This window comes from Myotis lucifugus, unplaced genomic scaffold (assembly GCF_000147115.1).
Source record: "Myotis lucifugus unplaced genomic scaffold, Myoluc2.0 scaffold_433, whole genome shotgun sequence".
In the NCBI taxonomy this organism is placed as follows: Eukaryota; Metazoa; Chordata; class Mammalia; order Chiroptera; family Vespertilionidae; genus Myotis; species Myotis lucifugus.
The window spans coordinates 510,077-520,000 of NW_005871481.1; the positions used below are offsets into that span (position 1 = coordinate 510,077).

A 9,924-nucleotide genomic window follows, 5' to 3' on the forward strand; every position below is an offset into this window, starting at 1 on the left:
TTTTTATTTCTTCTTCTGCCTAATTGCAATGGCTAATACTGAGTACTATGTTGAACAGGAGTGTTGAGAGTGGGCATACCTGTCTTGTTCCTGTTCTTAGGGGAAATGGTGTTAGTTTTTGTCCATTGAGTATGATGTTGGCTGTGGGCCTGTCATATATGGCTTTTATTATGTTGAGGTATGATCCTTCTATTCCCACCTTTCTGAGAGTTTTTATCAAAAATGGGTGTTGGATTTTGTCGAATGCTTTTTCTGCATCAATTGATATGACCATGTGGTTTTTTTCTTTCAATTTGTTTATGTGATGTATCACATTTATTGATTTACGGATGCTGTACCATCCTTGCATCTCTGGGATAAATCCTACTTGGTCATGGTGTATGATCCTTCTGATGTACTGCTGGATCCGATTTGCTAAGATTTTGTTGAGGATTTTGGCATCTATGTTCATGAGGGATATTGGCCTGTAATTCTCTTTCATTGTGATGTCTTTACCTGGTTTTGGTATTAGGGTGATGCTGGCTTCATAGAATGAGCTTGGAAGCGTTCCTTCCTCTTGAATTTTTTGTAGTAGTCTGAGGAGGGTAGGTTTTAGTTCTTCCTTGAATGTTTGGTAAAACTCCCCTGTGAAGCCGTCTGGCCCTGGGCTTTTGTTTTCTGGAAGCTTTCTGATGACTGCTTCAATTTCTTCCATAGTTATTGGCCTATTGAGGTTTTTAGATTCTTCCTGTTTGAGTTTTGGAATGTTGTATTTTTCTAGGAATTTGTCCATTTCCTCCAGGTTGTCTAGTTTGTTGGAGTAGAGTTGCCCGTAGTATTGTTTAACAATCATTTGTATTTCTGTGGGGTCTGTTGTTATTTCGCCTGTATCATTTCTGATTTGGTTTATTTGGGACTTCTCCCTTTGCTTCTTGGTGAGCCTGGCTAGGGGTTTGTCAATCTTGTTTATCCTTTCAAAGAACCAGCTCTTGGTTTCATTGATTTTCTGTATTGTTTTTTTGGTCTCTATGTCATTGATTTCTGCTCTAATCTTTATTATCTTCCTTCTGCTCACTCTGGGGTTTTCTTGTTGCTCTCTTTCTAATTCTTTGAGTTGTAGAGTTAGATGATTGACTAACATTTTTTCTTGTTTTTGAGATAGGCCTGTAGAGCTATAAACTTTCCTCTCAGGACTGCTTTCATTGTGTCCCAGAGGTTTTGGATTGTTGTGTTTTCATTGTCATTAGTGTCCAGGATGTTTTTAATTTCTTCTTTGATGTCATCGGTAACCCAATCAATATTTAATAACATGCTATTCAGCTTCCAAGTGTTTGAGTATTTTGGGTTGTTTTTATTGTAGTTTATTTCTAACATTATGCCATCGTGGTCTGCGAAGAAGCTTTTTATGATTTCAATCTTCTTGAATTTGTGGAGACTTTGCTTGTGACCCAATATGTGGTCTATTTTTGAATATGTCCCATGAGCACCTGAGAGGAATGTATATTCCGCAGCTGTGGGGTGAAGTGTTCTGAAGATGTCAATTAAGTCCATCTGATCTAGTGAGTCATTTAGGATTGCTGTTTCTTTGCTGAGTTTTTGTCTAGCGGATTTATCCAGTGATGTCAGTGGTGTATTAAAGTCCCCTACTATGATTGTATTGTTGTCGATCTCTCCCCTGATATCTTCCAGAAGTTTTCTTATGTATGTGGGTGCTCCTGCATTGGGTGCATATATGTTTACCAGGGTTATATCTTCTTGTTGTATTGATCCCTTTAGTATTATGAAGTGGCCTTCCTTATCTCTGGTTATGGCCTTCACTTTGAGATGTATTTTGTCAGATATAAGTATTGCTACCCCAGCTTTCTTTTCCTTTCCATTTGCGTGAAAGATATTTTTCCATCCCTTCACTTTCAGTCTGTGTGAGTCCTTTCCAATGAGGTGGGTCTCTTGTAGACAGCAGATGTATGGGTCATGTTTTTTTATCCATTCAGCCACTCGGTGTCTTTTATTTGGAGCATTTAGTCCATTTACATTTAAAGTTATTATTGAAAGGTACTTGTTTGTAGCCATTTCTTTTTTGTGTGTGTGTGTGGCTGTTTTCTTTCTGAGCTTGATATTTCTTCTTTTACACCAGTCCCTTTAGCATTTCTTGCATTGCTGGCTTGGTGGTGATAAACTCCCTTAGCCCTTTTTTGTCTGTGAAGCTTCTTATTTCCCCTTCAATTTTGAATGATAGCCTTGCTGGATAGAGTATTCTTGGATTCAGTCCTTTGCTTTGCATCACTTTGTAGATTTCCGTCCATTCTTTTCTGGCCTGATGTGTTTCTGTTGAGAAATCATTTGATAATCTAATGGGAGATCCCTTGTATGTTACTTTCCGTCTCTCTCTTGCAGCCTGTAAGATTCTCTCTTTATCCTGAACATTTGCCATGGTAATTATGATGTGTCTTGGTGTGGGTCTTTTCGGGTTCACCTTGTTTGGGACTCTCTGGGCTTGTGTGACTTTTTTCTTCCCCACCTCAGGGAAGTTTTCTGATATTATTTCTTCGAATAGGTTTTCTAATCCATGTTCATCTTTCTGTTGTTCTGGCACCCCTATTATTCGTATGTTGCTTCGTTTCATGTTGTCCCAAAGCTCCCTTAGGCTCTCCTCCTGTCTTTTAATTTTTTTGTCCATTTGCCGTACAGTTTGAGTGTGTTTTGCTTCCTTGTCTTCTAATTCACTAATTCGGTCCTCCGCTTCTCCCAGTCTACTGTTGATACTTTCAATGGAGTTTTTTATTGAGGCTATGTCGCTCTTCATTTCTTCTTGGGACTTACTTAAGTTGTTGATTTTTTCATCTGTTTCTTCTCGCTTCTTGCATAAGTAGTTGAGTTTTTCATCTGTTTCTTCTTGCTTCTTGAACATCCGGTGCATGTACTCTAGGAACCTTATTCTGAATTCTTTTTCCGTCATGTTGCATATCTCTGTCTCACTTAGCTGCTTTTCTGGCGAGTCCTCCTTTTCTTTCCTTTGGGGGTTTCTTTGTCTACCCATGTTTGATCTCACTGACATGACTAGTTGTTGAATCGTTCAGTGGCTGGACCCTGGGTGGCAGTGGCTGCTCCCTGGGTGGCAGTGGCTCCTCGGGCTGTGGTTGCTCCTTGGGCGGTTGTGGTAGCAGCGGCTCCTCTGTTGATAGCAGAGCCTCTGGTGGGTGCTGTTCACAGCTGTGGTGGCTCTTCTGGCTGGTGGAGGGAGGCTTCACACACAGCAACTGTTCCCCAGGCAGAGCGTATGGTGATCAGGAGGCCGCTGTTGCTTGAATCTGCTGCGTTGATTTAAAGGCACAAAATACAACACAACAAGGCACAACGTACCAGGCACTAAACACTATTGTATTTACGATATTACTAACCCCAAATAAAGGTGGCCACCCGAGCTAAGAGAGTTGAGAGATAAGGGGGAAAGAAGAGAAAAAGGTAGAAGAGAAAAAAGAAAGAAAGAAAAAAAGGAGTGCAAAAATGAAATTGGGAAAAGGGAGGGGAAAAAGAGGAGGAAAAAAAAAGAAAAAAAAAGTAAGAGAGAAAAGAGAATGAAGTATAAAAGGGGAAGAGACTATTTATATGAGGAGAAAACTCCTATAGGTCCGCCACTAATACCAACAAATTACAGCAACAGATTCCTGGAGATGAATACAAACTACAAACAACCAATAATATCAAGCGACGCAAGGGGAAACAGAAACACAGAAATAACCAGGGGAGGGGGGGGAGAGGGAGGGGCAGGAAAATAAAAAGAATAAGCAGTCTAACCTCACAAACAATTAAAAAAAAAACCCAATATATTCGTCAATCAAGCAAACAACAATAACACAATAGAGAGAGAAAAGAAGAAGAAGAAGAGGAAAAAAAAATTGGATAGTGAAGGAAGATAAGGGAAAGGTGTATAAGGATTTAGAACAGGGGATAGGACGTAGGATATATAAGCAGGGTTAAATTTTGACAGGGGGTAAAAAGAATAGGGAAAATCAAAAGCTGGAGTAGGGTAAGATAAACAGGACAGCAAAAGGGAAAAAGTGGGGAAGATTGTTTAGCACAGAGGCAAATTGAGGTAGAGAACAATGTTGCTAAAGGAACGATGAAAATAGAATGGAGAACATTAGTCCCAAAATAAAATAAAGACAAAATAAAATGACACTTAAAAGAATGGTAAAATGGTAGCGGTAAAAATACTAGTTAAAAATAAAAATGTAGTAGCTGAAAGGGCAAAATCAGGTGATGGAGAAAAAGAAAAAAGAAAAACAGAAAAAAAAGTTTTCTTAGTTAAAAGGAGAAAAAGTAATTTTAAAAAATAAAAATAAAAATGTGCAGTAATGCAGGTGCTTCAGATCTTCTACTGTTCTTATTGGCCCGCCCGGAATTCAGGAGAATGTTGAGTTTCCCTCTGGTACACTGCTCCTCCGTGTTGTAAGCCACAGTCCTGATTTTAAGGCCGGCCGTAAAATCCCCTTATTGCCTTATCTGTATTTACAGAAGAGTCAGTTCGTGGCTCTGCCTCTGGGTGGCAGTGTTTCTGGATTGACCTCCGAGGCTATAAGTTCTCTCAGACCAGGAGCTCTGTATTGTACCTGAACCAGCTCCGCCCAGGGCTGGTTCCCCAGGCTCCACTCCCAGCTCTGTTTCCCCGGCTCCCCAAAAACAATATTCCTCTACAAGCTCTGCTAGTGACCCCAACTGGGCAATCACATCCAATGGGGTCAACAATCAAACTCCCAGAAGTAAGAGGAAGTGTGGAAACAAGAGCCTGGGAAGCTGTTCGAACTCGCAGGGTTCCACCCTCCAGAACTGCGCGAAATGTCTGCGCGTTATGTCTGCGCGCGCTCAAGCCCCTGGCAACAAGTAGCCGGTTATCAGGGAAACTCTGAGGTAGCCCTTTTTGCATCCAGTCCAATTATGGGCTCATTTATAGTGATACCTTCTGGCAGCAGCCCTGCGGGAGCCCTCCCCACTTGCGGATTACCCTGGCTTCTATGTGCGCGGATTTTGGAGTGCGCACATTTCCCCTTGCGCCCGCGCGCGCGTTCCTCGCTTCAACATTAACTGCAAACCGCACCTTTGGGGTAAGTCTAACCTTTCTGTGGAGGGATGCAGGTCTCCGCTGGGCTCTTGTAGTCGCGCTGCTTGCGAGTCGTTGCCTCCGGGTTGGTAGGCGCTGGTTCAGCAGCCGTTCTCTGGATGCCGGTAACCGGCAGCCGCAACCCAAGATGGCGCGGTCTCGCCGCCGCGCTGGCGCCCAGGGGGAGGTTTCAGCCTCAATCTCTAACCATCCACATTTTTTAGGAGTTCTCTGTCTTTCCTGGCTGCAGACTGCCTCTCAGCTGAGCCTCCCCAGCTTGATCGGGCTGATTGTTACCCGTTTCAGCTGCTCGCTCCTATCTGCTCCGGGATAAAGCACCAACACGTCCGTCTAAGCCTCCGCCATTTTCCCGACCTCCCTGATTTCATATCTTGAACTTGTAGAGACTTGTTTTGTGTCCTAACATGTGGTCTATCTTTGTGAAGGATCCATGTGCACTTGAGAAGAATGTATATTGTGCTGCGTTAGAGTGATATGTTCTATAAATGTCAATTAAATCCATCTGAACCAGTGTGTCCTTAGAGTCACTGTTGTTCATTAGATTCCACAAATGAGTGAGATCATGTGATATTTATCTTTCTCTGACTGGCTTATTTCGCTTAGCATAATGCTCTCCAGTTCCATCCATGCTGTTGCAAATGGTAAGAATTCCTTCTTTTTTACAGCAGTGTATTATTTCATGTGTAGATGTACCACAGTTTTATAATCCATTCATCTGCTGATGGGCACTTAGGCTGTTTCCAAATCTTAGCTGTTGTAAATTGTGCTGCTGTGAACATAGGGGTGCACATATCCTTTCTGATTGGTGTTTCTGGTTTCTTGGGATATATTCCTAGGAGTGAGATCACTGGGTCAAATGGGAGTTCCATTTTTAGTTTTTTGAGGAAACTGCCTCCTTTGCGCCCCTTACTGGGGATTGAGCCCTAACCTGGGCATTTGCCCTGACCAGGAATTGAACCCATGCCCTCTTGTTCCTAGGGTTGATGCTCAACCACTGAGCCATACCAGGCACACTATGTTTGTTTTTGAATAGCATTATGATTTCATGTATTTACAGCACAATGTATTTTTTTGAGTATTGAATACATTTTTTCTTTTTGGACATTCAGAATAGTTATTTAGCTATCTACAATAATTAGACCATTTTTTGATATTTTTATCATGAAAAAGTTTATAATGACTGATTAGAAGTGGATTCTTTGGAAGGAAAAGGTGTGAGTAAATAGTTAACTTTATGCATGTTGTATTTAAAAAATGTTTATGCTCTACATCTGAAACTGGTGTAGAATAGTATTGAATGTAAACTGGTAGAAAAAAGTTAAAAATTACAAACAAGAAATTTTGAGTTTCTAGCATTTAAAAGAGCAGAAGGACTATCAGTCATTTGTCTGTCCGTTTAAATGCTTTATCTCTGCTTCTATCTTTTGTTGTACTAGCTTTAAAGAGAATGTACTATATTTCAAGAGAAAACTAAACAAAACCCAATAATCTTTGTTAGCTTGCATTGTATTCATGTGACCAAAGGATTTATGAGCATTTGTGGAAAGAAACTCATTTGGGGATTAATAGCAATATAGATTCAGTTTTATTTTGAGAAATTATAGACTCACAAAAGTATGGGAAATAGTATAACATACCCATGTATTGTACTTACCGCCTAAAATTGATTGTTGCCATCATACTTGCTTTTCTGTACCAAAGAATTATTTACCAAGCCCCCCAACCTCAACATACATGTGCTTTTACTTAAGCAAAGAGAAACAAGATGAAAATCAAGAAATAAAAGTGGAGCCAACCTTTGAGTGTGCTTTGAGAAAGAGAAGACACATGACAAGGACTGATTTTATGTTTCTTTCAGAGACCTGCACCCTGACCTGAAGGGACAGTTGAAAGAACTTAGAAAGCATCTTGTGGAGAGCACCAATGAAATGGCACCTTTAAAAGTTTGGCAATTGCAAGGTAATAAAAACATACACAATCACTGGCCTACTTTTTGACTATATTTTGTGATACTACAAAAAGGTAGAATTTGAATGCAATTGTATTGATTCATATGATTGTAAAGGTACTACTGATTTTAAAGATAGTCATTAATTATGATTTATCAGACAAGACAGTCCTTTTGTAGACAGATAACACTATTCAGAAGTAATGTATGTAAATGAGTGCCAGATCTTTCATTGTGTGACCAGATGCATAAGCTTGTAGTATCCTATATAATAAAGAATTACTATGCAAATTGACCCTCACTCCATTATGCCATTACAAGATGGCTGCACCCATAGCGGAGGCAGGGTTCCTGTAACAGAAGATGGCTGCGCCCACAGTGGAGGTGGGAACCTGAGGCTGCGTAGTGCCGGGCCAGGGTGGGGGACCTGAAGCTGCACCCCCCACCTGGTGGGGCTTGACAGGGTACTTAAGGCCACGCCCCCCGCCTGGCAGGTATTGACAGGGTACCTCAGGCCACACCCCCCCGCTCTACGGGGTTTGATGAGGGACCTGAGGCTGTGCCCCCCGCCTGGTCAGGCTTGATGGAGGTGGGTCTGACCGGGTCTGGAACTCGCCCAATGGGGGTGGGGCCAGCTGGGTCTGGGTCTCGCGTGATTTTTAGGTGCACGTGGGTGGGCGGGGACTTGACTCTGGGTCCCGCGGCGTGCCCCAGACTCCGATAGGAGGAAGATTTTCATATACATTTTACTAATTTTCTTTCATCTCTGACACTTCTATTATAGAGAAAGGCAAATAGCAATATTAAAATATTTCCTCTAATTAATTTCCTTTTAATGTGCACAAATTTTGTGCACTGGGCCACTAGTCATAATAATAAAAGGCTAATATGCAAATGGTCATCACACTGTGATGCCATAATGACCGATCAGCAGGGACCTGAGGCTGCGTGGTGCCAGGCCGGGGTGGGGGACCTGAGGCCACGTCCCCCACCCCGGGGCCAAAGGACCTGAGGCCACGCCCCCTGCTCTGGTGCAGAGGCTGGGAGACCTAAGGCTGCGCTCCCTGTCCGGCGGGGCTTGACAGGGGTGGGCCGGTCAGGTCTGGGTCTCGCTCAATGGGGGTGGGGCTGGGTGGGTCTGGGTCTTGTGCGATTTTGAGGCGCGCGCAGGTGGGTGGGGACTTGACTCTGGGCCCTGCGGTGCGCCCTAGACCCCGACAGGAGGGAGATTTTCATATACATTTTACTAATTTTGTTTCATCTCTGACACTTCTATTATAGAGAAAGGGCAAATAGCAATATTAAAATATTTCCTCTAATTAATTACCTTTTAATGTCCACAAATTTCGTGAACCAGGCCACTAGTCTATACTAATAAAAGAGTAATATGCTAATTAAACCATATCGACCAAACATGTCCTGGATGTCCAGCTTCCTTCTGAACAAAGCCACGGTGCCAAGGACTGAGGCAGAGGCGGTTAGGGGCGATCAGGCTGGTAGGGGAGCAAGCAGTTAGGGGCCCAATCAGGCCGGCGCAGGGAAGCAAACAGTTAGGGGGCGATCAGGCCGGCAGGAGATGGCAGTTGCGGGTGATCAGGCTGGCACAGGGAGGGCAGTTGGGGGCGATCAGGCCAGCAGGGGAGGGCAGTTGGGGGCGATCATGCCATCAGGGGAGGGTAGTTGGGGGCGATCAGACCAGCAGGGGAGTGGTTAGGGGGCTATCAGTCTGGCAGGCAGAGGGGGTTAGGGGTGATCAGGCAGGCAGGCAGGTGAATGGTTAGGAGCCAGCTGTCCTGGATTGCGAGAGGGATGTCTGACTGCCAGTTTAGGCCCACAGAGATCAGGCCTAAACTGGCAGTCAGACATCCCCTAAGGGGTTTTGGATTGGAGAGGGTGCAGGCCGGGTTGAGGGACCCCCCAACCCCCGTGCATGAATTTCGTGCACCAGGCCTGTAGTCTATAATAATCTACACTAATAAAAGAGAAACATGGTAATTAGCGTAAGACCGCTACCCTTTTCATTGGCTAATCAGTGAGTATATGCAAATTAACTGTCAGCCAAGATGGCGGCCGGCAGCCATGCACTAAAGTGAGCAGGGAGGCTTGCTTGCTCCAGTGACTGCGGACTCCAACGTTCCCCGCCTAACTTGCCGGCCTCTCAGCTGCAACTCTAAGCAACTATGTACTATGTTGCAAATAAGAAGCTAAACAAAACCCCAGAAACCAGCTGGACTGAAAGCTAGCCGGACCACAACATTGTATCTATGTTTTCAGCAGTGAGGCCTTAGAGCTAAAGCTGGCCCAGAATTAAAAAAAAAAAAAAAAGAAAACAAGGAGCGGTTGGAAGCTTCAGTCACTCGCCAGCCGGAAAACAGCCCTCAGCCCCTCACCCAGACTGGCCAGGCACCCCAGTGGGGACCCCCACCCTGATTCAGGACACCCTTCAGGGCAAACCAGCCTGCCCCTACCCATGCACCAGGCCTCTATTCTATATAGTAAAAGGATAATATGCCTCCCGGCACCGGGATCAGCGGAGCAGCGAGGCTCCCGGCACCGGGATCAGCGTGACAGGGGGCAGCGCCCAAACCCCCTGATCGCCCTGCGGCTCTGTGTTTGACAGGGGGGAGCTCCCCAACCCCCTGATCGCCCTGCGGGCTCTGTGTGTGACGGGGCGGGGCCACAACCTCCCTATCCGCCCTGCTCTGTTCGTGACAGGGGAAGGCGCCCCAACCCCCTGATCAGCCCTGCTCTGTGCCTGATAGGGGGGAGCTCACCAATCCCCTGATAGCCCTGCGGCTCTGTGTTTGACAGGGTGCAGCGCACAACTCCCTGATCAGCCCTGCTCTGTGGGTGATAGAGGGCGGTGCCCAACCCCCCC

At 44.6% G+C, this 9,924-nt stretch overlaps 1 protein-coding gene across 7 annotated transcripts in view; it reads left to right on the plus strand.

Annotated features, from left to right (window-relative positions):
* The window catches only part of UGGT1 (UDP-glucose glycoprotein glucosyltransferase 1), a 168,407-nt gene that overhangs the window by 44,941 nt on the left and 113,542 nt on the right, over nucleotides 1-9,924 (plus strand). For all 7 annotated transcript variants that reach the window (XM_006102841.3, XM_014468153.2, XM_023744168.1 and 4 more), the window contains one exon: nucleotides 6,957-7,057. In XM_006102841.3, coding sequence (XP_006102903.2) covers nucleotides 6,957-7,057 — 101 coding nt within the window. The remainder of the gene's footprint in view (nucleotides 1-6,956; nucleotides 7,058-9,924) is intronic.